At 36.9% G+C, this 26,351-nt stretch overlaps 3 protein-coding genes across 4 annotated transcripts; 2 read left to right on the top strand and 1 right to left on the bottom strand.

Moving 5' to 3' along the window:
* The first annotated feature begins 10,883 nt into the window (after window positions 1-10,883).
* Window positions 10,884-14,461, top strand: LOC105970291 (2-alkenal reductase (NADP(+)-dependent)). The gene is made up of 5 exons (XM_088822345.1): window positions 10,884-11,167; window positions 11,273-11,468; window positions 12,729-12,895; window positions 13,597-13,676; window positions 13,877-14,461. Exons 1-5 carry the CDS (start codon window positions 10,949-10,951, stop codon window positions 14,256-14,258), a joined length of 1,044 nt encoding a protein of 347 aa, XP_088678471.1. The 5' UTR covers window positions 10,884-10,948; the 3' UTR covers window positions 14,259-14,461.
* A 2,219-nt stretch (window positions 14,462-16,680) lies between these two features.
* Window positions 16,681-20,886, top strand: LOC105970390 (proteasome assembly chaperone). Of its 2 annotated transcripts, none has more exons than XM_012995199.2 (6): window positions 16,681-18,347; window positions 19,035-19,188; window positions 19,662-19,730; window positions 20,110-20,185; window positions 20,259-20,323; window positions 20,496-20,886. In XM_012995199.2, the coding sequence occupies exons 2-6, from the start codon at window positions 19,042-19,044 to the stop codon at window positions 20,559-20,561; spliced, it is 423 nt and encodes a 140-aa protein (XP_012850653.1). In that variant the 5' UTR covers window positions 16,681-18,347; window positions 19,035-19,041; the 3' UTR covers window positions 20,562-20,886. The 2 variants fall into 2 exon arrangements, with proteins under 2 accessions (XP_012850653.1, XP_088678470.1); XM_088822344.1 differs by lacking the exon at window positions 16,681-18,347 and adding an exon at window positions 18,440-18,535.
* Window positions 20,887-21,038: 152 nt separating this feature from the next.
* Window positions 21,039-24,977, bottom strand: LOC105970389 (uncharacterized). Its single transcript, XM_012995198.2, has 7 exons — window positions 23,785-24,977; window positions 23,179-23,418; window positions 22,583-22,672; window positions 22,260-22,409; window positions 21,953-22,077; window positions 21,610-21,739; window positions 21,039-21,436 (listed from the first exon to the last, which is right to left on the bottom strand). The coding sequence occupies exons 1-7, from the start codon at window positions 24,334-24,336 to the stop codon at window positions 21,311-21,313; spliced, it is 1,413 nt and encodes a 470-aa protein (XP_012850652.1). The 5' UTR covers window positions 24,337-24,977; the 3' UTR covers window positions 21,039-21,310.
* Between the last annotated feature and the right edge of the window lie 1,374 nt (window positions 24,978-26,351).

Below are 26,351 nucleotides of genomic sequence, written 5' to 3'. Positions count from 1 at the left end.
TTCTAAATAGAAATGTGGGGATAACAAAAATGCAGGGCTGTTTGTCTGCTTAGCTAGTCATGATCTATATTTAGGGAGAAAAAAAATTATAACTCATTTCAATTATTTTTCTTACTTTAAAATAAATCTATATACTCAAAATATTATATTAGGATTTTTCTTTTAATATTTAGTTTAATCAAATAGTAAAATTGGAATTGATTAAGCTTAAATTCTTTAAATTCTAAAACAATTAAAAGATTTGAATCAATTGAGCTTAACTATTGGTAATAACGTATTAATCTTTATAATTAAAGTTTAATATATTTCTAATTCAATTATATCATAAAAAATAATAAATTTAATTCCTAATATGCGTAAGAATCAAATCGTAAATCGTAAGATTTGAATCGATTGTAAACTCAAATTCTTTCAATCCATATACATTATTCAAAGATTTGAATCGATTAAGCTCAATTATTGATAAAAACATATTAATGTGATGATGCTAAAAATAGACCACCTTAAATAAATGATGTAGGATGAGCTGGGAGAGCAAAGTGGATCACTGACTCACGAGCTTGATAACCTTGAGATACCTGCAATCATAGAACACGTAAACTAAGCCGGGGTTTGATCCGGCGGAAACCCCTCCGACGCTCAAGTCAGACGTGCTGATCATAGAAATAGCCCAGAGAATACAGTTGATAGTATTGCTCAGTTAATAGGACGTACCTTAAGCAATGAGTAAAACCTCTATTTATATGTCGTTTATTGGGTCGGGTTTGCTTTGCTGGGCCCAAGCCTTATTTTGAAGGTGTTTGGGCTTTCATGTAGTGGGCCCAATTATTAGAGCATTTGTAGGCCCATTGGGTTGGTCCAATTAGGCACATCATTAAGCCCCCCACTCTCGAGTCGATGTGGGGACCATGTTGGAATGGATTTCAGATCGTGTCGAGAGTAAAAATTGTAGTGGTCGCTCTTTGGTATATGGCCTGATGGTGTGCGAAAATGCGTTGGAGCGTGTGTCGAAGGGGCGTGAAGGCGCGTTGGCGGGTAGCGCGACCAAGTTGTCGCAATATAAATTACTTGAGTTGTCGGTGTTGTTCCGCGATGATGTGGTATCGCGGATCGAGTTATCTCCTCGTGGGAGTTGTTATTTATTGACGTTGTCAATGATTTGACGCGTTGCTTGTATGTGTTTACATATAGCCTTGTGCGTGATGTACTTGATGAGTGGATCAGGCTCTCAAGATTTTTTGATGAGGATCGTGCCCCTTGTTAGACCTCGTAGGTCGTAAGTATGTCTGGACCGTGGCCACGTTTTAATGAAGGACCCGTCGGAAATAAATAGAGAAATTTGAGTAATCAAGCTGGCCATGCTATATAGATTCCCATAATATCTCTAAGTGTTTCTAAGGTTTTAATCGTGCTAACTTGAGCTTGCGATTGTGTAGTGAATTGCGAGCGAGTTGTCTCCTCAAGAGAGTTGTCTCGAAGCGAAGTTGTAGGAGCGTTGGATGACGCAAGACTGAGGAGCGTGCGGATTGAGGTCGTTCTGAGCGAGTTGTCTTCTCATTGAAGTTGTCTCGCTGCGAGTCTTATTACCGAGGGAGTTGACTCCTCGTGGGAGTTGTCTTGCAACGGATTTGTAGTACCGAGCGAGTTCGCTCCTCGTGGGAGTTGTCTCGCTACGGGTTGTAATACCGAGGAAGTTGGCTCCTCTTGGGAGTTGCCTCGCAACGAGTTGTAAGACCGAGCGAGTTGTCTCCTCGTGAGAGTTGTCTCGCTGCGGGTTCGTAGTTCCAAGCGAGTTGACTCCTCGTGGGTTCGATTCCCACAGACGGCGCCAAAATGATGATGCTAAAAATAGACCACCTTAAATAAATGACGTAGGATGAGCTGGGAGAGCAAAGTGGATCACTGACTCACGAGCTTGATGACCTTGAGATACTTGCAATCATAGAACACGTAAACTAAGCCGGGGGTTGATCTGGCGGAAACCCCTCCGACGCTCAAGTCAGACGTGCTGATCATAGAAATAGTCCAGAGAATACAGTTGATAGTATTGCTCAGTTAATAGGACGTACCTAAGAAATGAGTAAAACCTCTATTTATATGTCGTCTATTGGGTCGGGTTTGCTTTGCTGGGCCCAAGCCTTATTTTGAAGGTGTTTGGGGCTTTCGTGTAGTGGACCCAATTATTAGAGCATTTGTAGGCCCATTGGGTGGTCCAATTATGCATATCATAATGGAATCAACTATTTTTAATTAATGTGTAATATATTTTTAATTCAAAATTTTCATAAAAAATATTCTTTAAAAAATATTTTCGAATTGAAAGCACTTGACCTTAATTAATTCATACCTTGGGATTTACGATCCGATTCAAATTTCAAATTCTTTCAAAATACAATTTTAAAATTACACGAGTTGATCCACAATTCTTTATATTTTTCAAACTTGTTACATATAGATTTGGTAATGATGGAGATTGATGATGTTAATTACTTAGATCACCTGAGGTAATGTAGAAAATGAGCTGGGAGAGTAAAGCGGATCAGTAACTTGACAACTTAATGATCCTGAGGTCCCTGCGAAATGAGCACACATGAACTAAGCCGGAGGTTGATCCGGCGGAAACCTCCTCCGACGCTCAAGTCAGATGTATGGATCGTGGAGATGGTAGAGAGAATAAAACTCTAGATTGTTAGTGAATAATAGAACGTACCTTAATGAATGAGTAAAACATCTATTTATATGTCGTTGATTGGGTTGGGCTTACTTTGTTGGGCCCAAGCCTTATTTTGAAGGTGCTTGGGCTTTCGTGTAGTGGGCCCAATTATAGGTGCTTGGACTTTCGTGTAGTGGGCCTAATTATTAGATAAATTGGGGGCCTATTGGGCCGACCCAATTAGGTATATCAGAGATGATATATACTATATAACAATAACTACATGAGAATTAATAATTTATTTAACATTATTTATATAAGTTTCATAGTGACGATACACGGTACTATTGCATGTAGTGTTGTGATATATATACTTAGTGTGAGATAATTTTCAATATTGTGTTTGTTGGGTGCTAAATACCTAACACGCAAATGCACGTATCGCAAACAAGTAGTAAAAGTGGATTCGTGAGAGTCGGATGTCGATCCCACAGGGAATACTCAAATTATCTAATCCTAAGTACCAAATTCTAACAGTTATGGTTTTTATCCAGCCTACGCAAAGTTGTCAAATTTAATCAACTAAATAATTAAACTAATTATAAAAGCAAATAAACACGAGAAAATATCAATAAAAACGGACCTAGGATTTTATCTTCCCCCTATGCAAGAATTGCTCACCTAAAACCCCTCAATTATGAAATATATGATTCATGATTATTAACCCGGGACACTAATTTACTCATAACCCGTTGTCGCGTGTATTATGAGTCTATTATTCATAAACGGTTCACTATATGTCTATGCAAACAAATTATGAATAAAGCATTAACTAACAAGTCTCGTAAATGGCTACCTAAGGTGATATCTGTATGTCTACGACACCACATGCAATTGACACACTCATTCGGTGAAAACTACTCGAAGGTTCGTATACTTACCATCTAATTATCAAAATAGCTCTGCCGAGTCAATCCCAATAATCACAGATAAAGCACATAAATTGATCAAGTTCATGAACTAACAATCATAACAAGTATAAGAAATAATCATAAAATCATAATTGCATAATCTCAAGACAACGGGTTCACCATCCCCACATAGGATTCCAACAAAATCCTAGATTAAAAACTTAGCTACTCATGTTCTCTACGAAAAACATAATAAAAATATAAAAACACATAGATTAAGAAAAGATAGAATAAAGAAGAATTGTGATGAAGATTTGTCAATTCTCCGTCTTCGATTTTTCGTTCGCTCCTCTCGCTCCAAGGTTGTGTCAAAAATTTTCTAATTCGTGCTTCGTTTGGGCTTAAATAGATGTCCCAACTTGGTAGATGATTTTAGGTTTCCTTGTGTGATTAAAAGTCCAAAATTGTCTCCAGCGTGTTTTGGCACAGCCGCGCGAAAATCAGTGCAATTCTCACACGGCCGCGCGAGAATCGCCGAAACTTTCTGCCCAAGTTCTGCAGTTGGCACGACCGTCCCAGTTTTAGGTGTAAATCTGGGACGGCCGTCCCGTGCCTATTTCTTCAATTTTTTTATTATTTCACTTTTGGCCCATATTTTCTCCAAAATTGCAGTTTGACCCCAAACTTTTCCAATTCCTCAATTTATACCTAAAATACAATAAATCAACTTTTTAAGCACCAATTATCGTTAAATCACACCAAAAGCTCAAATAAAAAGGTACGATAAAGTGTAAAAATATACACTTAACACACCCCCAAACTTGATCTTTTGTTTGTCCTCAAGCAAAAACTAGCAACTTTCACAACAACACTCTCAACAAATGCCTCTCATCACATAGATTAATGGTCAACTTTCATTTTTTCAGAACTTGCAATTATCATGACAATTCTAAAAAATTTACAAGCTCGTAATTCAAAAATACGTATTCACTCACCATTGCTAAAAACCACAAATCATGCTATCGCTTCAAGTATCCCATATTTGTAAATTAAAAATGGAGAAAATTTATACTTACATATTAATATTCAACTCCAAATACTCACCAAATTTCTTCACTCGGCTGGTATCAAATAATTGAGCTATTGGGATCATTGGGACTTTTTGGCTTTCAAATGTTGGGCTTTTTGGTTCGAGGTAGGAGATATGGGTATAGGTGGCTATGCTTCTTGAATTGAGGTGATTACGCCAAATTTTGAAAGATAGACGTTTCAAACAATGAATTCACCTCTAAGGACTTTAATAAACTCGATTCTTAAGAGTTCAAAAGTCTCCACTTTTGCTCTTAAGACAATGGATCGAGCTTTCAAAACAATTCAACAACTAGTCCTTACTTCCCCTTCTAGTCTCTTATGCTTCTTTTTCTTTCTCTTTTTTTTTTTTTTTCGAAGAAGAAGGACCTTATAAAAAAAATTCGACCGAACTCCAAGGGTTAATTTTTCAAAAATCTCCACTTATTCTACCTTATACACATTGGCTAAAAGAAAGAACACCGTTTCTCCAAGGCTCAATCAAGGTTCGAATGATAAAAATTTAAAGGTAGGCTTGAAAGGCTCAAACGGTTCAAAGATGGCCCAAATCACTTCCCAAATCGCTCAACAATTTAATATTTCACTTTGTAAATTCATAAGACAAGTTCTAAAACCGAATAGCATATGATATAACATAAATTAACTCAAATTTTAAAACACAAAACTTTCAACCAAAGCAACGCATAATTCGAGATTCCTAACAATGACTCCTTCTTACGACACTTTGAATCAAAAGCTCACCATAATTCGATCAAAATCAAGATAAAGCAAGCAATTTCATCATTAAACATCGACCATCTTTCATCATCATGATTCATCGAAGCATTTATCTCAAACATTTTTTTTTCAAAAGAAATAATTAAAATAAAATAACTAAAAAAATAAAGCATATAAAAACAAGTAATTTTTCACCCCCAAACTTAAAATTTACATTGCCCTCAATGTAATTAACACGAAGTTTAAGGATAGAATACACCTGAATTACTCGTCATAGCCATCTCCGGGCTGCTGAAATTTTCGATGTTTATTGTGCTTCTGTCCATTTGGCATGGCCGTGTCAGTTTTTGAACTGATTTCCGTACGGCCGTGCGAATTGCAAAGTTGGGGCAGTAGCCTTCTGTTTCTCGCACGGCCGTGTGAGATTAAAGTTTTTTTTTCACGCGGCCGCGCCCCAAGCCAAAATCAGACAGTAGCTTCCCCGATTTTCCACACGGCCGTGCTGGATTCAAACCTTTTTGGTGCGGCCGTGTGAAGTGAAAAATTGCACTTTGACCCCTGAAAATAAAAAAAAAATGCTTATTTCATTAGCTTGCATGCTTATAAAATAAATAAATAAAATAAAAAAAGAAACATAAATAATAAAAAAAAAACGAAAATCTCGGGTTGCCTCCTGAGAAGCGCTAAGTTTATAGTCTTCATCCAGACTTTGTTCCTTCTCTTCAATTCCTTAGCTTTTGAACCCATCTCCTCACTTCCGTTTGGAGAAAGTCTTGAATAAATGGGTTGATCCGATTCTTTTTTCGACTGGTTCGCTTAGGAATGCCCTTGAATTTATTCTTCTTGATGTCATGAGGCTTGCCAACATCGTCTTTAAAACCCCAACTCTTTTGACTATCTCTCGGAAGAGTTGAAATTGAGTTCATAAAATAAACTTGCTCCTTTCGACTCCCGTTTCCGCCATCATCTCCTACACTCAAAGATGCTTTCCCATGGTCCAAGATCGAAACGTCAAATTTTTCATGATTTGTAAAATCCATAAGATCAATAGCAAAACAATCATTATTATCACATGGGTTTTTATTAGCACTAAAAATATTAAATTTAATCGTTTGATCATGCACCGTCATTGTAAGATCACCACTAGCACAATCAATTAGAGTTTTCGACGTGGCTAAAAACGGTCTCCCTAAAATAAGAGGTATCTCCCTATCTTCATCTATATCAAGTATAACGAAATCCACAGGGCAAATAAATTTGTTCACTTTTACTAGCACATTCTCTAAAATACCTTTTGGGTAAACTAAAGACCTATCGGCTAATTGAAGAGTTATAGCCGTCGGTTCAATCTCACCTAACCCAAGATTTTTATAAGTGGAATAAGGCATAAGATTAATGCTAGCGCCTAAATCAATGAGCGATCTGAAATTTTTACCTCCTATAGTACAAGGAATAGTGAACTTACCTGGATCGCCGAGTTTTTGTGGAAGGGGCCGTGTAAGAATTGCATTGCATTGCTCCGTGAGTTGGATCATCTCGTTCCCTTGCAATTTCTTCCTGTTTGTCACGAGATCCTTGAGGAATTTCACCCACTTTGGCATCTTTTGAAGGGCTTCGATAAAAGGGATGTTTATGTGAATCTCCTTCAACTTGTCCAAAAACCCTTGGTATTCGGCATCGAGCTTCTTCTTGAGAAACGTTTGAGGATATGGAATTGGAGGGGCTCGTGATTTCACTATTGATGATAGTGATTCTTCGTGAGTTGCTTCTTTTTCCCCAATCACACTCGTCTTCTCGATTACCGTACTTCTCTTCTCTTTTCGTGGGGCTTCCTCCAATTGTCTCCCATTCCTTAAACTTACAGCATTGCACTGCTCGATGTTGCTCTTTCGAGGATCTTCCGTATTCGACGGCAGTGCTCCCGATGGCCTCGTGGTTAGCTGGGTTGCAAGTTGACCCATCTGTGTTTCCAAATTTCGGATGGAGGCTTGGGTGGTTGTCATAAATTGCGCCAAGATATTTGCGAGATCTCCACCTTGAGGTTGAGCTTGAGGCGGATTTTGGAATCCGGGAGCTAGCCGTGAATAATTAGGCGGTTGACCTTGAGGTGGTGCTTGCCTTTGTCCTTGCTGATTTCCTCCCCATCCAAAGTTAGGGTGATCTTTCCATCCCGGATTATAGGTGTTGGAGTACGGGTTCCTCTGTTGTCGGTTGGTGTCATTCACGTAATTTAGAGACTGTGAAACTTCTAAGCACTGGTTGGGGCCTTGCACTGCACGGACTTGCTGAGTCTGCAAGGTTGCTACTTGCTTTGATAGCTTCTCTAACAGGGCAGTGATTGCGGTGACCCCGTCTAACTCCAAAATTCCTCCCGTCTTAGTGGCTCTGCTATTTGACCGATCTGATGCCCGCATGTATTTATTTCTAGCGATTCGCTCCAAAAGTTCGTACGCTTCGTCATAGGTCAAGCTCATGAACATACCGCCAGCTGCTGAATCGAGCACCGTTCTCGAATTATCTTTCAATCCATCATAAAATATTTGAAGTTGCCGCCACTCTTGAAGTCCATGATTCGGGCATCTCCGAATTAATTGTTTGAACCGCTCCCACGTCTCGAATAGCGCTTCACCGGCTTCTTGTATGAAATTTTGTATTTCTCTCCGGATTCTTTCAGTTTTTGTTGGGGAGTTATATGTGTTCATGAAGAGTTGTGCTAGCTGGGGCCAAGACGAGATGGAGTGCGGTGCACGAGTTTGTAACCATTCTCGGGCTGCCCCTTGTAAAGAGTGCTTGAACAGGCGGAGTTGCAGTGCTTCGGGTGAAACTCCGTTCATCTTATGCGAGTCGCACGTCTCGAGAAAATTGACCAAGTGGAGATGCGGATCTTCGTGAGCTAATCCGCTGAACAACCCATTGTTTTGGAGCATAGAAAGGATGCTTGATTGAAACCCATTGTTTTGTCCCGCTCGAATTTCAAAATTGTTGGCTTCAATGGGGGGCTGCTGGATGCTTGATTGAAACCCATTGAGTGTTGGAACGGTGTACTCATGCAATGCTCGTTGACGAGGTGGTGGATTAATTAGCTGAAGTTGCTCTTGCTCGTTGACGATATTTCCTGCCGCATTCGGTAGGCGCCCTTGGTCATCTCCCCTACGATTATTCTCTTCTTCCATTGTCGCATTAAAAGTACCTAAAAAAAATAATAATTATATAAAATAAATAAAACGGCTGAAGTAAGAAAAATTGCTCAAATTTAATATTAAAATAAATAGATAATTTAGCCGTATTCCCTAGCAACGGCGCCAAAAACGAAATAATCATATTCGACGGCAGTGTCAAAATATACACTTAAAAGTGTTATTGCAAAATAGTAAATTATTTCACTAGTTTTCAATGATAATTTGAAGTATATAGTAAAAACAGTTCTTTTATCAAAATATAAACAAATACAATTTTCATTTAAATGATGTGTTTTCGGTTTCCATCGATTAGATGTGGTACAGTGATGTGTTTAAAAATGACTTTAAAAAAAAACATGATTTACGGTGCTAATTATTACAAAAAAATGTTGTTTAGTTTTTGGAAACTTTGGAAATTTATATCAATTGTTTTTGTAAATTAAAATTGAATCAAAAAATCATAGAGTTATAATTATTACTAAAAAAAATTGGGAAAAAGACCACAAAAAAAAAAAAACACTTCAAAATTTAAAATATCATGATATATTGACATTTTAGCTAAAATATCATAAGAAATGGACATATGGTGCATTGTGGCATGAAATATATATTTGAAGGGTGAACTTTGCCAGTTTTTAAATTTTAGGGTGCAAAGTGTCAATTATGTCATTTTTGGGGTGCAAGATGCAATTCATCCGCAAAAAAAGATAAAAGAAGTGTGTCCCACAATTTTTGTTGGGATGTAGAATTACAGTAGGTGGGAGTAATGAAAGAAGAAAACACGTGGGCGACTTTGATTGGAGCTTGAGCATTAATTAAAGTGAAAAAATAATGCATCAACACACTCTTGTGGGGGGGGGGACAGTTAAAAGACGTATGACAATTGACAACTAACGTGTTCTGTGTGTACAATAATGCAGGAAAAACTCGTTCGTTACACGGTTTTGTAATTTATTATACGAGAGCGTAGGGAAATATCGTTAATTCTTTTTTTAAATGAATTGTTCCTAATTATATGATTTCTAAAGCAATTTTTTTTCTTCCAGAAAGTAGGGATGGAGAGCTAAGGATTCTGTGATTTGTGTCAACCTATCCACCCTTGTATTATTCAAAAAAGAAGCACACACACACTTACACACAATATATATATATATATATATAGAGTAATGTGCAAAAAGTACCCCTGTGTAATTCATATATGCCAAAAACCCCCCTATGATAAAATAACTAGCAAAAACCCCCCTGTGTAAAAAAGTCAAAGGCAAAAAACCCCTTCCGAGTAGATCGTGTTCTCCACTCGCTGTTTGTGTGATTTTTTCTTCATTTTTGCTAATGAAATGACAGAATTGCCCCCCAAGCCACTACCATCATCATCATCTCTCCACTCCCCTTTTCTCTCTATTCGAAGAAGAAAACTCTTCTTCTGCACACATATCCACCATAAAACTCCAAAATTTCCTAGAATTTTTTCAAATGGAATTGAAGAACACAATTTCTCTGGAATTTCGTGCAATCACCGCCTCCGCTTAGAAATCACTCAATTTTGCTCCTACAAATTCGGGATTGCCGGCGGCAAGAGTTGGTGGTTGGATTGAAAAAAGAAAAAGTTTTTTTTTTTTTTTTTTTTTTTAATTCCAGGTCCTTTCTCTCTCTCTCGTGAAGAAGAACGAATAGTGCTCAAACTTCAGCAAAAAAACACCAGGGATCGAATCAAAGACGGGAATGACTCAAACAACAAAACAAAAATGAATATTGATCCTTCATAACGATGGCAGCCCAGCAGCACGCAAATCACCAATCACAAACATTAAACCACTCCTAGATAATCAAAGTAAATACTGGATCTAAGGATTACAACGCAAAATCACATGAATCGCCGATGTTTCGTCGGCGGCGGAGGAGCTCTGTTCTGTCAGCCCTTTTTTTTGTTCGAGTTGGAGGTTAGCAAGATATCAGCCTTCCTCCAGTGAGCAATTCTGGTTCGACTTATCAGAAGATCTTTATGACTCTACGAGAAATCTCCGGTGGTATTCAACAGATTTTGTGAAGAAGACGTCGGAGAAGAGGACGGGTTTTATTGATTTTTTTGGGAAAATTGCAATTCATCCCCTAATTTAAGGTTTACAAGTTTAGCAAAATTGTAATTTTGCCCCTACTGAAGGGTATGTTTGTCCTTTTAGGTTCAGTCAATGACTAAAATCGTATTGGGTGCAGTGTGCTATTTAAAATTTTACACAGGGGGGTTTTTGCTAATTATTTTATCATAGGGGGGTTTTTGGCAGATATGAATTACACAGGGGTACATTTTGCACATTACTCTATATATATATAACTCAATCCTCGAAAAAATTCAAGAAAGGGGAAAAAGAAAAAAAAAAAAAGGAATCTTGTTCAACGAGATGTTGTCTAACAAGCAGATAGTGTTGAAAAATTACATACAAGGTTGTCCAAAGGAGAGTGATTTTGAAGTAAGAACGACGCCGTTTAGCACAGAAATCCCAAATGATAATGCAGTGCTGCTAAAGAATCTCTACTTAGCTTGCGATCCTTACCTTTGCCAACTTTTGCGCCCTCGCACAAAATCGCTTTTCATTCAAACTCCCATTCTCCCTGGATCTGTATGTATATATATCTATATCTATACATCTATTTATTCTCTGATTTAATTTTTTATTTTATTTTTTTTTGATTTTTTTTTTAATAATTAATTAATTAATGTGCAGGTGGTGAAGGGATTCGGTGTGGCTAAAGTAATAAAGGTGTCTGGTAATAGTGATAATGAGCTGAAGGAAGGAGATTATGTATGGGGAATTACAGGGTGGGAAAATTACAGTTGGAATTTTGATCCTGAAAAGCTGTTAACAAAGATACACAACAGTTACACACAACTGCCTCTCTCCTACTATGCTGGCATCTTAGGTAAGAAAAATTAATTTTTTTTTTTTATCAAATTACATATTTCAAGAATGAAAAAATAATTAGATGACAATTCATTTTGCAAACACATGATCAACTTATGAATTTGGGTAAATTACAAAACACCCCAAACTTAGGCTAAATTTTGATAAACAACCCCACCGATCCATAATTACCAAAATATTCCCGACGTTTATTTCCATCTTACACCAACCCCCTAACGGTGTGACTTTTCACGAAATATTTTTGATTCCAAGGAATATTATTTCCCGAAAAATACCCATTATGCCCCACTGCAGGCGTGACATTTCTTTACGCTACTTCTTAAAGCCATAAATTAGTCTCAGGCGGTTGGCGTAAGACGAAAACAAGCGTCGGAGGGAATTTGGTAATTATGGATAGGTGAAGGTGGTTTTTGTAATTTAGCCTAAGTTCCGGGTATTTTCGTATTTTACCTGATAAATATAGCATTTATCAGTTAAAGTTGATTTTGCATGACACCCACAACTTTAAGAAATAAATAAGGGTAAACAACACCTAACCCCCTTGTTGTTACAAGCTTTTGCAAATGACCCACATGTACTCGTAATATCAGCACATAAACTCCTTTGTGGTTTATGGGGTAACTTTAGTTAGTTTTTACGTTAACTCAACCGCGTGTGTCAAACTTCAAGGGGGTCCATCTGCAAAAATGAAAGAGAAAACGGTCATCTACAAAAAAAATTACTTTGACGTTTCACCCCCTAACTCTTTGTTGTATCCACCACTTCCTAAAACTAATTGTCCATTATTAGAAGAACTCTATGGGAAGAACTCTTTGTTGTTTCTAACTATGTTTCAGGGACGAGTATAATTATCAATACCACAAGGACCTTAAAGTTATTTTAGCATACCTCTGAGGTGTGAGTGTAATTTACTGTTATAATTTTATTATTATTATTATTATTATTATTATTATTATTATTATTATTATTATTATTATTATTATTATTATTATTATTATTATTATTATTTATATTTACAATAATAATTAAAAAAATAAAAATAAAAATAAAAGCTCGTGAGCTAGACCCCTAAATGTGCGCAATGATCATGCACGTGTGAACTACTAGTTAACGACCGGCGGTTGATTGAACGGGTTGAGTAACCGTGAAACCATAATCGGTGACGTGGTTGAATGGTACTAGTCGTATTTGGGTTCGATCTCAATTTTGTGGGTTTGCGTGCGCAAAATTGTAAAGCCAATTAATTGTAAATGTGCAGGCATGCCGGGAATTGCTGCATACGTGGGGTGGAATGAAATATGCTCCCCGAAGAGAGGAGAAACAGTTTATGTTTCTTCGGCTGCAGGTGGGGTCGGTCATCTCGTCGGGCAATTCGCGAAAATGATGGGTTGCTATGTTGTTGGAAGTACCAGCACTAACGAAAAGGTACGGTTACAATCCGAAACTTTCGAGCGGCATAAATTTAATTTCAGGCTAAATAATTTAAACCCGTAATAATAAATCTATCGAACTTGATTGTATTGGATGATTTCGTTTTACAATATACTTCAAAATTCTAGCATTAATTATTTTTTTGTGTTATTGTGGTTGATTCAAAATTCATTAATTTCAAATTCTTGAATCTTACATCTTCCTTAATTACCCTCAATGATATAAACATAGATCAAGTGTGTGAGCTTTTCCTATTGTTTTTTTCTTTTTTTTCTTTTTTTTTTTCGTCCGCATGGGTGTAACTCAACTAGTTTCGGGGATGGTAAGTTGGTACAAGGTCCTAGGATTGACTCCTGCAAGCCGCAGTGGAGACTTTCAACTCCAATAAGGGTTGGTTCCTTGTTGGCACCAAGTCCGGGTCCGCTACCCTAACGGGCCCTTGTGTTACCATGATTTACATTCCTCCATTTAATACTTGTCGGGGCAAGGGATGGGGTTCCTAGGGGCGAGGGATTTTCGCCTTTTGATGCGAAGTTTTTTTTCTTTCTAAAATGTTAAAGAAAGAAAAAAAAAATTGAGCAATATAGTAAGGCCTCGTTTGGTTGCCAAACAAAATCCAATTATCTAGTTTATAATGGCTAATTAATATTCCCAACCAAATGAGGCTAAATGCTAGCAGATTTTTTTCTTGGCAGGTTGATCTATTAAAGACGAAGCTTGGGTTCGATGATGCTTTCAACTACAAAGAAGGAGATTTGCGCTCAAATTTGAAGAGGTATGTTCGAGTAATATCCTTTGCTTTATTATATTAGAGGTTATTTATAGAAAATATCAAACAAAGTGTTAACCATAGATAATCCAAATTCCGAACAAGTTCGATAAATTTGTTATTAGGAATTTGAAATCAATTCCCTTCAAATTATTCAAATAAAAATAAAATTCTAAAGATTTTTCCGTGCGTATTTGCTCTTGAAGGTATTTCCCAAAGGGCATCGACATATACTTTGACAACGTAGGAGGGCAAATGTTGGAGGAAGTGCTTCTTCAAATGAACATCCACGGAAGAATTGCGGTTTCAGGGTCAATTTCGCAATACAATTTGATTGGACCAAGTGAAGGCGTTCGTAATATGTTTAGCCTAATTGAAAAACGTCTCACTATGCGAGGCTTCGTTGAATTAGACCACAAGCAAATAATTCCTAAGTATGTTGATTGGGTCGTAAAGATGTTGGAGGAGAAGAAGGTAATATATGTCGAAGATGTGAGTGTAGGTTTGGAGACTGCAGCTTCTGCTTTTGTTGGCATATTTCAAGGCCACAATATTGGTAAACAAATTGTTGTTGTTGCCAATGATTGATTCTTTTGTTTTTCTTTTCGCTAAAAAGGTTGATCAATAAGAAAAGACGGATCGTGGTTTAGTTTGCTATATTTACGGGATCACTGTCTATTTATCGAGCTCTCGGCCGTGAGATTGCTTATGTATGATTTTCGGTTGTTGAGTCAGACATGGTTGTTTAACATTTGCGATTTTATGATGTATTTATCAAAAATTGACAAAAACATCGACATGTATGTGTCGAAAATTGTCGGCGGGTTTCAGACAAAAAAAAGAATTCAAAATCGAATTCGAAGCTCAAAAAAGACATTGATACATACCTTAATGTGTTCTCCTTTGTCGTAAACTACCATTTTGTTGTCGTTTGACTCCATTTTGCAGGTTGTGTGAGGTATTAATATCTTTAGTTTTGAGATTATTTAATTAGGAGGGTTTGTTGTGGGGAAGGTGGAGGACAAGGGATTTGTGAATAAGGAGATCAGTTTTAGGGGTTTTATGTGTTTGGTATTGAAGAAAGAAAAATGAGATTTTTAATATTTTTATGGTAGTGATGTTCATTAAGGGTATTTATGTCATTACCTATTTATTATCTAATTTTTATTTGTTTAGTATTAAGTGAGAAAAAAATTGGTATTAGTTTTAAGGGTTTTTTTGCAAAAACCAACCCCCTGTAATCTAAAATTGCAGAAAAAACCGTCGTGTTAAAACAAATAGCAATAACCCCTCTAGGAAAATTAGTCAAAGGCAACAAGGGCCCTGCCAGCTTATCGTGTGCTCCACACGCGGATTGTGCGACTGGGGGTGTATTTTTCATCCGAAAGGACCAAAATGCCCTTTAAATTATAAATTTCAAAAATTACAGATTCGCCCCGAAATTCAATATGCCCCAAAATGAAGTTTTCAAAAAAAATTCAATTCAATCCTTAACCTTTTCAAAAAAGTCATATTCTCCAAAATAAACAAAAAAAATTCACTAGACCAGCTTCACACCATCTCCGACGTCTTCGTCATCAGAAAACATGAATCTCGATTTCTACTCCAAAACGGCATAGTCGAGCCCACCTCCGACCCGCACTCGAACTCCGAAACACTGTTGTTTGGAAGTCGGTAGCATAAAATAGATCTAAATCGGCTCCAATTCGTTCTCGGGTTCGAGGGTTGGCAGCTTACCTCCCAAACCTCGATTCTAAATTTCGTAAACCTTGATTCGTATATGAGTGAGGTCGAATCCAAAACCACCTCCACCACGATCACCGCCATAACCACCTCCACCACAGCCGCCGCCATAACCACCATACCCAGGCCCGTTCCTGAGAATTTGGGGGCCCTATGCGAGGTTTAAAGAACAATTGAAAGCTGGGCCCTCTATTTGATAAACCATTTTTTTCTTTTACTAATGGGGTGTTCGAAATTGAATGTATTAAAAAAATATAAATAATATTTTTCTAAATATGATGAAATAAAATATTACGGGGGTTCAGGGGCGGTGCCCCCGAAATATTTTTTGAAATATATGAATATAAAGTAGCTAAAAATGTGGAAAAAAATTCAAAATTAACAATATGATTTGCTGGTTCACTTCCTTCACATATAATCTTTATAGCAAATAGACTTCATAAATATTTATAAACTTGAATACACTAATGAATATTGGTTCTTATTTTAGAATAAAAATAATTAACTAAGACATTATAAAATTAATATTTAGGGGCCCCAAAGTTCAGAAAATTGCAAAAATATCTATTGATCATTTAGCTTAAATTGATTTTAGAACCGATTAAATAGAAAAGTTCAGAGAATTAAATAGAAAAATAATGCATCAACACACTCTTGTGGGGGAGAGACAATTAAAAGACGTATAACAACTAACGTGTTCTGTGTGTACAATAAAGGAAAAAATCCTTCGTTACACGATTCTTGTAATTTATTATACGAGACTGTAGGTATGTTTATCTAGTATACTTATATGAGTTGGTTGTAGGTTTCTTCATTATAAAAAAAAAAAAATACAATAATAATACAGAAAAAAAAGAAATCGGTCTTTTTTAAATGAAGTGTTAGTCATTATATGATTTCTAAAGCAATTTTTTTACTGTTCCAGAAAGTAGGGAGGGAGAGCTAAGGATTCTGTGATTTGTGTTCAACCTATCCACAGTTGTATTATATTTGAAAAAGAAAGTACACACACACATACGAAAAATTGCGGTCACCCCTGAACTGAGGTTAAATTACGAAAAAAATCCGTTATATTTGGTTAATTAAAGCGACCCTCAACTATAAATATTTGGTTATATTTGGACCAATTGTCGGACTAAGAAGCCCAAAACAGAAGGCCCATTAACGAAGGCCCGAACTTATTAAATAGTAATTTAGCTAGATAAGGATGTCCTAAGAAGGGAAAGCCCAGTCTTTAAAACTTACACCCACTCCGTAATAAAGCGACAAAAGAGGAGATTGGGGTCCCGAAGGGGCTAGCGTTGCTCAAGAGATCTATCGAAGGCGGAGGGACCGAGCAAGTACGGGAAGGAAAACATAAATGCTCTGGCAACAACCCAGCGGCGCATTAAATGCTCTGACAGTGACATTTAATGCCCGGGTGACTAGGTGCGGCCGAAAAATCAGGAAAAGCCCAACACGCCTGAGACTGATCACTAGAAGAGTCATCATGATCCGGGCCGCCCGTCCGCCAGCGCCCGTCCTCCAGCAGGTAAAGTACGTTGTATGGCCGTTTGGCCTGGATTTAGGGCCTTGGTGGAATGGGCCTGCCAAGCAATATTAAAGGAGGCATAAGCCCGCCCAAGAGACCAGGTTTTTTACATTTTTTGATAAAGCAATACGCATGTCTAAAAGAAGGCCTACGAAGTTACACGTGAACCACTATTGACTTGACCGTCGGAGTGCTAACTCCGGCGTCAGTCCGGTTTCTTTTTTTGCAGGATAACCAACCTCTACAGAGAAGATTCGGAATCGTGTTTCTTTCGAACGGATCAACGTCCATACTTGCGGTGTCAAATTTAATGGAATCTTTCAGATTATATGGAATATTCTCCAGTTTGCCTAGTTTACCTTATCCGAGCTTCACATTTTGAAACAAGATGATCATAAGATGTGTCTCTTGGTTTATAAATATCAGATTGTGGTGCATCAAAAACTGCATTTTTGCACAAAACGAGTACAAACTAGAGAACACTCCACGGAATCTAGAAGATTATGTTGAATTTGACACCAAAAGAATGGACATGTAAGCAGATTCATAGTTAAGGGGATAATTGTAATTACCCAAACAAAATAGACTTTTTCGTAATTTGACATTATCTCAGGGGTAGCCATAATATACCATATATATATATCCACACAAACACAAATATATAGGAATAAGTACACTTTTGGTCAATAAAAAGTACACTTTTGGTCCCTATACTTACCACCTAAAATGATTTTCATCCTAAAACATTTTTCCGCCACAATTGTTGTCCTTAAGCCTAGCTACCACCTTTTGACAAGTTTGATTCGGCCGTTAAAATTCGTTTCTCTATATTCCTTTCTCGTTGATAGCGGACTGCCAAACATGTTTAACAACTATTAATTAGGTGGAGGAAGAAATTTAGGTCAGAAATTAGGTTTGAGCTTTTCAATTATGACTCTAGAAGTTATTTTTGTAGCTCTTTGGTGGTGAGCTGAATTAATATGGGAGATATTATTAATGAAGAGTGATTAGGTGTCTTCCAGCTAATTTTCTGGCTGCCGAATGGACATCACGAGGGGCGCACGTAACGACTCTATCCAACTTAACAGCCAAATTTGACGTCTGAACTAAAATTGCCAAAAAGTGACAATGCCCTCCAGAAAATGGCTAGTTAGGGCAAAGTGCAACCAAAATAATATTTCGAAGAGGAAATATCCTTTTTTTTCAAATATTTAGGGAGGAAAGTACGAAAATGGAAATTTTATAGGGGGTGTAAGTGCATTTTGTCCAAAATAAAATTAGGCCAACTAAATCATCATTTCAAACCTTTGCCGTTGTCTTCTCCGACTTTGCCTCCAACTCTTTCCAGCTACCACTTCGGAGGAAGGCCCACCGGAATATTCGAGTCCCACTGTGAATCTTAGGTGAGTCAGTTCAGATTGTAGATTATATTTTCATTGTTAATAGCTTTTATTTTCTGGGTTTTTTTTTTTTGTTTGTTTTTTTTTTTTTGAATATATTTCTTTGTTGTGTAATTCTCAACTTCAATCAAATTGAATTATACCGATTTCCGGGAATTTTGGTAATTTGAGAAGTCAAGAAAACTGATGAAGTAAACTCTGCTGTCACCTTTTTGATTTCCTTTCAGTTGTATGTGCGATGAGCCTCTTATAAAATGATGCGTACATACTGTTCGACGAAATGCTTGAATGAGATAATCCTTTGGATTTTTTTTTCTTGATATATTCATTTATGACTTATGGAGGCTGGCAATGGCTGCATATCTACGAGCACCTGTGAAAATACATGTAGAAAGAAACGAAGGAGCTACATATTATTGAAACATAAATTAACTTTTCTGTAAGATGAAAGATGAGTATGTATATGTTCCTTACATATAAGTATAAATGTGAATATGTATATAACAGTGCAGATGTAGTTGTTCTAGTTTATCGTTTACGACATGCAACTGTTACTGCAAATTGTCTCTTGATTCGTTCTTCAGTTTATTGGTTCAATCCACATTGATTGCACTATCTCTAATTTCAAAGCATATATATATATATATATATGCCGAGATTGTTAAGAATACATCGTATGCTATTTTTCAGCAAAAAAATGAGCAGTAATGACGTTGAAATTGCGAATGAGTTGAGCTCCAGAGAGCAGTTTGATGAAGGTGAAAGTGGAGTGCAAGTCACGTGCTTTACAGAAGTATCAAACGATTCTACCCTCCATTTTCAGATAATTCGTCTCCATAAGCAGGTCAGTGAATATCTTTTTTTACATACTTTTTATCTTCTGAATTACGCTTGATGAACTTTAATGTTTTTAAATTTCAATGTGTTAGTTAATTTTCAGAAGTAGTACCGACACTTTTTGTTGCTCCTGAATCTCTTCGGCTCCAATCTTGTTTATTAATAGTTGGAGTTTGCTATTATTTCACGGATTCTTCTTAATCTTTCATTAGCTTGTCTATGTGCTTAACACCAATTTAAAATGGGTTGAAATCATCATCTGTTTAGTGTTATCTATAGTAATTAGGTATTGTCTTCGTTTATTTTCTGATGTTGTAAGCTAAAAATTCGGAACGTACGCCTTTATATTTTCTATTAAGTCAATCTATAGCGCACTAAATTATCTATGACTGAAGTTGAGTATCTCTCTCTGTTTCTGCTGGTATATATGCAATTTTTCACTCCAACAGAACGAATTTTTATCATGGTTTCTTTGTGTAGATTTATGCATGGATTGGTTACAACTCTGCTAAATTCGGACATCTATATGCAGCTGCATCGACACGACCAGTAAGTTCGAAATATATTTTGGGTAAATTACGATTAACTCCATTAAGTTCAAATGTGACTAGAGCGTATTTGTTAGTTGTTACACTGCTACAAACCTCAGCAGGGTGGTTGTAATTTCTTATGCGCTTGTTGCAATTAGATTACATATTTTGCGGGAGGAAACCGTAACTTTCGCTATTCTTTTATAGTTTCTTCGTTTATTCATTCCTTATCAATTGTTTCAAGATTGTTTTGTTCTCAATTGAGCAAAGATCGTATTGTTTCGAGAGAACTCTTTTCTCAATTAAATAAGATAATCTTTCTAGGTACAACTTTTGTAGCAATTTGACAATTGTATATTTTCTCGTTCATATTCTAACTATACGACATCATGAAACAGAACAATACAATTGGTGTAACTGCTTTAATTGGAGGGTCGTCTGATAACACGGGATCGGGTATTGCACGTAGATTAGGTAATGTACTATTAAATCAATACGCTTATACACGATCCTGTAATTGTGGCTGATTTTGTGATTTCAATTTCAGTTCTAAAAACCGGTCTGAATATCGTACTTGCTTGTAATATACCGAAGAACAACCCCATGCTTGAGGTTAGTTTCCCTATTAGCAGTTTTGCTCAGTCGTAATTTCTTTTGTTTCAGATTTCTTTTTCAAACCTAACGAGGCGTGCGATTTTCTGCCCTCTCTAATCTCATTATTCGTTGTATTGGTTTCGTCACTATTTTCGCCATATGAATTGCGTATCTATTATGATGTGTTCAGGCAAATGCAGAGAAAATACTGGTGCAAAAGCTAATTAGTCTTGGATACACAAAGCCAAAAATCTAATTGGAAAACCTCCCGACAATTTTATATCTTTTTATCTCGTTAATTGCGTGTTTGCTAGAGTCAATTCTTCGATTCTTAATGTTCTCCTGTTACATTGATTCTGGAAGAGTTTACTGGAAACGGTATATCGTTTGGATTGTTGTTTAATCATTAGTGTAACTGAGGATGAACATCAAGTATGTATTTCTTATTCTGAAAGGTTTGTATATGCAGACTGCTCTCGAGTAAAATGTCGAACCTTATCTCGTTTCAGATGACGTATGCTTGCAACTCTTATGAATTCAGTTATTTTTTGCTAAATAAAATTAGTGATTGATTTCAAATATTTTCGATGTGTTTTAAACGGGTTTCTTATTAATTGAATTCTGTTCGATATTGAGTCAATCGTGACTCGTGAGACACCTAGCATGTAGGTCATCGTTAACCTAATTTTCTGATAAATTCAATCACTTGCTTAAGATAAAAGGCCAATTCCAATTGTTGTGTAATCGCCCAATCAAAACTATATTCTCACATCAAATATTTCCATACAATCCCCTTAAAAACCGAAGGATTCACAGATTTGTGTGTGCTCGATTAATCAATCCATGACTGGCTAACAAAAGAGTGGCAAATTACAAGAGACTTGCACTTTGAAGTGCGATTCAAAAGACACTATAATCAACATACATCGATATGAAGGCTACTACTATATTTACAATTTAACTGCAAAGGCAGTCGACAAAAACCAAAACCAAAAGATGATACGTTTAAAACTCGATACCGCTATTCAACTGAAGAGAGAAAGAGGGTCTCCCGTAACTGCCGAGAGGAGTTTCGACTTTTAAAACTACCCCTGCGTTCCCGGTATTCCCATTCCATTTGGACCTGCCAACCTAGATTTCGTATTTGAGGAAACAACATAAAACGTTTATTACCACTTCCGATGAGAAAAGAAACACCAACCATGTTCAGATAGTGCTAAATAAGACATAAAGTTCACAGTATTAACCTTGGATAAAATATAAAACACAATCGAGAAAGATAGTTTCAATGAAGAGTAACTTACAGCTACGGATGCAAACGCAGAAGAATGTGTCGCGAGGGCACAGCCGCAAATAAGATTCAATTCCTCCTTCACAGAATGTGTAAGTTCCATCCGCAACCCAGGACATCTTCCACCAAACGTTGGGCATAAACTGAAAATAGAGAAACATACACATGTGAAATACGGGCATTTGCACCTAACTTTGATCAATAGGGTTCGAGGTTGGCTTCCAATTGCGCTACTATTTGTAACAGGATTTGAATTTATTTTTCAAAGAAGAAAAATAATAAAAACCGAGCATTAAAGGATTTGAAACAGGACTTCTAATGTAGGTTTTTATAACGAACAAAGCAATCACTATTACCTGCATTGGATGGTTGGCCTCACCATGAGGCCGGATCTCTTCCACGCCAACGACTGCTCCAGCCCCAAAGCAAATGATTTATCAGGCCACTGCACTGCAGGTGTTATTCGTGTTCCCCACTTATTCTTCACAAGATTAAATAACGATATCAGTGCTCAATGGTCAAGCAGAAGAACAAATGTCGTAAATAAGTTCAGATAAAAACATTTCATGGCCCGAATTGGAGAGTAGATTGATTCTGATCTCTCATTGATTCGTCTAGTATCTAAATATCGGTTTACTAGAGCAAAGATAACCATAGTTGTACCTTGGCAGAGAAACTGAACTTCATTTCTCCTGGAAATTGACCCTGTGCTTGAAGTAATCCTCCGCATAGGGGCATAAACGCAGTGCCCGATAAACCCTCACCAGATACAAATGTAACCTGGCCATTTGGAAACTGCAAATCCATGAAAGACTGCAAAGAGGAGAAAGGAAAGATTAGAAGCATTTTAAGTTAGGAAATCTAAACTTCTTCCTAACTATATAAAGAGAGCTTTACCTTAAAAAAATATATTTCCCTCTCCCTCAATAATAAAAACAGCAACATTTAAATGAAACAAATCATGTAAATAATGAATCGAGACTCACACATTCCATATTGTTGAGGCAGAGCATTGACATCAACAGCCACCTTCTATGCTTTGACCACACAGCAGGACAAAGAGAATGCCTTCCATTCTGTGCAACATTAAAAAGAGAAAAGTAATAAAGGTTATAACCCAAGCAAGCTATATTAATCGTGGTCTACGCAAACACTTTATAGTTTAAAATAAATGTTTTTCATTAATAGTGAATGAATGCATCTAGAAAAGTAGTTCACCACACATCCTCAATAATGTAGAATTTATCGGAAAACCAAATAATGATATTCGTCCACATCCATTCATTTGAAATACTACGTAAACTAAATTATCTAAAAGTAGACACTAGACAGAGATAGAGAAACTATATCACTAGTATTCATTTGCTATTCACTAGTATTACTTCTTCACAAAAGTGAACTATATCCAGTGACAAACATTATGTATTTACTCAAATTACAGAGATGGAATGACCACGGGATAAATCATACTGACTCGTTTAGGGAACTCACATAAACATCGGCAACTATGCCAAAACTAGACAATAGCAACTCAACAAACTATCAATTAACATTTTATAACAGCTTAATTAGTACTCCGTACCTTCCTATCATATCCATACCACAGCAAGTTCTGTTTCGACAAATGTACAGGCAACAGAAGTGTGGAATCACGGACAAATAGTACAGGCCCGAGCTGAACAAGGAAAAGGGATGAATTCTGATTGCCTGATATTGAACTTCCTTGCGACGCCTCTACTCTCCATAAATCTCCCCTGGCAAGCATAGAACTTTCGATGTTGCTAGTTCTACTGTCATAGGTTGTTGTCACATTGAAAGTACCCTGCATATGGAGAAAAATTGGAACTTAAACAACAGAGAGGTAAGGAAAAGTATAGGAAGGTGAATTGAAAAACGAGACAGCCACAAACATCAATTACTAATGCTTAAGTAAGGAGTTGTGACTCAGACACAAGCATGCATAACAGAGATGTCAGCAATTTATTACATAACCAATTACTTCAAATAACGTGATAATCCTGAAATTTAGAATGCACGGTGTATCTGGGACACTATACATAGCCATATAGCGAGTAGTCGTCAACTATCCAATAACAAACCATTTTAATGAGAAGACTAATAAACGAATATGCTAAGAAAACAGTGTCTTGCCTAACGATAAATTATCTGTTCACATAGTTATATTTACCTGCGATCGACCCAAATGTTTCAATGCCTTTGCACTAACATCAACAGTCTCGCTCTCGCTCGAATCCTCTACGAATACAGTACCATTTTCAGACACCCCATATTCCTTGAACCGCTCTGCCAAAGACCCCAAATCCTCCTGCAGAGTAATACCCATATTCGACCTCGATCCATGCTCCTCCCCTCCCAGCGCCACCGCCACATTTTCACCGTGACGGAAAGGCACAGGCAGCCGCCTGAAAAACTGATGAACCACACCATTTAAACACGCCCCGAAATCCACCCCCGCCTGCCCTATTTTGTTCCCAATATCGAAAACTCCATTGATCGGTGAACTATCCAGAGAGATCCCGAAGTCATTCTTCATGAAATTCTGGGTTGGAAACTCGACTTCAAACAGCTTCGGCATTGGAGGGTTCGGCCATGGGAACGAGGGTGGAGTAATATGAGTTTGAATTAAATCCGTGAAACCATTCGCAAGCCTATCGGCTAAATCCTGACCGTGGCGCTGCACCTCCTCCCATGCTTCAAACGATCTCTCCACAGACATCATCCTCAACCAAGTATTTACCTTTTTTTAAAATTGAAACCCTAATTATCCCAACTCGGTTAAATCATCCAACTCAGTAACTTCGAGAAATAAAACAATACCCACAAAAATATCACAAGACGAAATACTCAGAGAAACCAATCATCTGCAGGAAATCGGCAAATCCGTAACTAAAACCACAAAAAAACTGCAAATCTCGATTCCGATTATTCAACCCAGGAGCACAATCGAACAGGAATCTCCGACAAATCAACCGATATTACTCATCGGGGTGGCTGATTACCGATTACAACAACTCCACGAACTGCAGCAAAGTACTCTAAATTTTTTTTTCGCGACGGATAATATGAAATTCAAAAGCAAACACAAACAAAAAAAAACCGAAAAAGGAAAACCAGAATCGAGGAAGAAATCGGAAGAGATGAAGCTATATTAGGATATTATCGGAAACTAGGGTTTGGAGATATGTAGATTTTTCACCCCCCACAAGCGGCCTTAAATTCCAAAACAACAGTCTGATCTTTTCAGTGTGTGTATCTCTGTGTGTAAATGTGCGTCCAAAAGAGGGATAGAGATATATATATATATTTACGACAATGCCATTCAGCGTTGACGCGTGCAATTGAAGATCAAATTACCACAATAAAATTTTCGAAATATCTACAGTTATTAAATCGGTAAATAGCACTTAACCCCCTGTGTTACAAGTTTTTGCAAACGACCCCCATGTGCTCGTAATATAAGCACATAACTCCTCTTGTGGTTTATGAGAGTAACTTCTGTTAGTTTTTTCGCCAAACCTAACCGCGCTTATCGAATTTCAAAGGGGTCATCTGCAAAAATGAAAGAACAAGGTGGTTCATTTGCAAAAAAAATATGTTGACGTTTGATATTGGCGGTAAAGTTTGACGGAAAAACTAACGGAAGCTACCTGTCAACCGCGAGGGGGTTATGTGCTGATACTAAAAGCATAAGGGGGTCATCTGCAAAAAAAATACTTTGACGATTAATATTGGCGGTTAAATTTGACGGAAAAATTAACGGAAGTTATCTCCATTAACCACGAGGAGGTCAAGAACATAAGAGGGTCACCTGCAAAAGCTTGTAACCAGATGGGGGTTAAGTGTTAATTACCCTTATTAAATTTTAGCTTTTAAGATGATAATTAGGCGGGTGTTAAGTTTATTTTCTTATTAGGGTAAATTACAAGCAAACCCCTGAATCATAATTAAATTACGAAAAAAATCCTTATGTTTGGAGAATTCAATCTATCATCCCATCAACTAGGAATTTTTTTACACTTCCACCCTTATTGTGTCAAATTCAACATAATCATTTAGATTCAGTGAAATATTCTCTAGTTTGTACTCGTTTTGTGCAACAATACAACTTATGATGAACCACAATCTGATATATACAAGCCAAAAACACATCTTATGATCATCTTACTTCAAAATGTGGAGTTCGAATGGGATAGAAGTTTTATCATAGAACGGGTTCAAAATTGAGAGTATTCCATATAATTTAGAAGATTCCACTAAATTTGAAAATGTAAGAGTGGATGTGCAAGAAAATTTATAGTTGAGGTGTGGTTGTTATTACCCAAACATGAAGGAGTTTTTTCGTAATATGACCATACATCAAAAGACGGTTGTAATTTACACTTTTTATTAAAATTAATAAAAGGAAGACTCGACAGGGGCAACCCGACCCGTGTGGGACCATATTTTTGGTAAAAGTAACATAGAAATAAAATGAAATTGAAATGTAACGAAAATAGGAGGATATACTAGAATTTTGTGTGGGCCAAATTTAGAGGTATATTAATATTTGCAGATGTGGTCCCTTGTCAATCATATTCATTCCCCTTACGCCCTATTTAATTGTTTCTCCATATTTAATTTGGATATTTGTAGTCTATTTTAATTTTTTTATGTGATCCTTTGAGTGGTTCAATTTCTACTAGGACCACGACAATTATTCATCCATGCTTTTTATTTATCCTAAATAAAAGGTTG

Source organism: Erythranthe guttata, chromosome 8, assembly GCF_056151865.1.
Source record: "Erythranthe guttata isolate IM_541 chromosome 8, IM_541, whole genome shotgun sequence".
Classification (NCBI taxonomy): domain Eukaryota; kingdom Viridiplantae; phylum Streptophyta; class Magnoliopsida; order Lamiales; family Phrymaceae; genus Erythranthe; species Erythranthe guttata.
Note: the sequence above shows the minus strand (reverse complement) of the source record. Positions and strands in the feature narration are given on the sequence as shown.

Excerpts from the sequence above, each read along its gene's own strand:
- LOC105970291 (XM_088822345.1), top strand. The coding sequence starts at position 10,949 with ATGTTGTCTAACAAGCAGATAGTGTTGAAAAATTACATACAAGGTTGT. Across the intron at positions 12,896-13,596 it reads GTACCAGCACTAACGAAAAG|GTTGATCTATTAAAGACGAA; the intron begins GTACGGTTACAA and ends TTTTCTTGGCAG. Across the intron at positions 13,677-13,876 it reads TTGCGCTCAAATTTGAAGAG|GTATTTCCCAAAGGGCATCG; the intron begins GTATGTTCGAGT and ends TTGCTCTTGAAG.
- LOC105970390 (XM_088822344.1), top strand. Across the intron at positions 20,186-20,258 it reads GGGTATTGCACGTAGATTAG|TTCTAAAAACCGGTCTGAAT; the intron begins GTAATGTACTAT and ends TTTCAATTTCAG. Across the intron at positions 20,324-20,495 it reads AGAACAACCCCATGCTTGAG|GCAAATGCAGAGAAAATACT; the intron begins GTTAGTTTCCCT and ends TGATGTGTTCAG.
- LOC105970389 (XM_012995198.2), bottom strand. The coding sequence starts at position 24,336 with ATGATGTCTGTGGAGAGATCGTTTGAAGCATGGGAGGAGGTGCAGCGC. Across the intron at positions 23,419-23,784 it reads AACATTTGGGTCGATCGCAG|GGTACTTTCAATGTGACAAC; the intron begins GTAAATATAACT and ends CTCCATATGCAG. Across the intron at positions 21,740-21,952 it reads AGGCCAACCATCCAATGCAG|TTTATGCCCAACGTTTGGTG; the intron begins GTAATAGTGATT and ends CTCTATTTTCAG.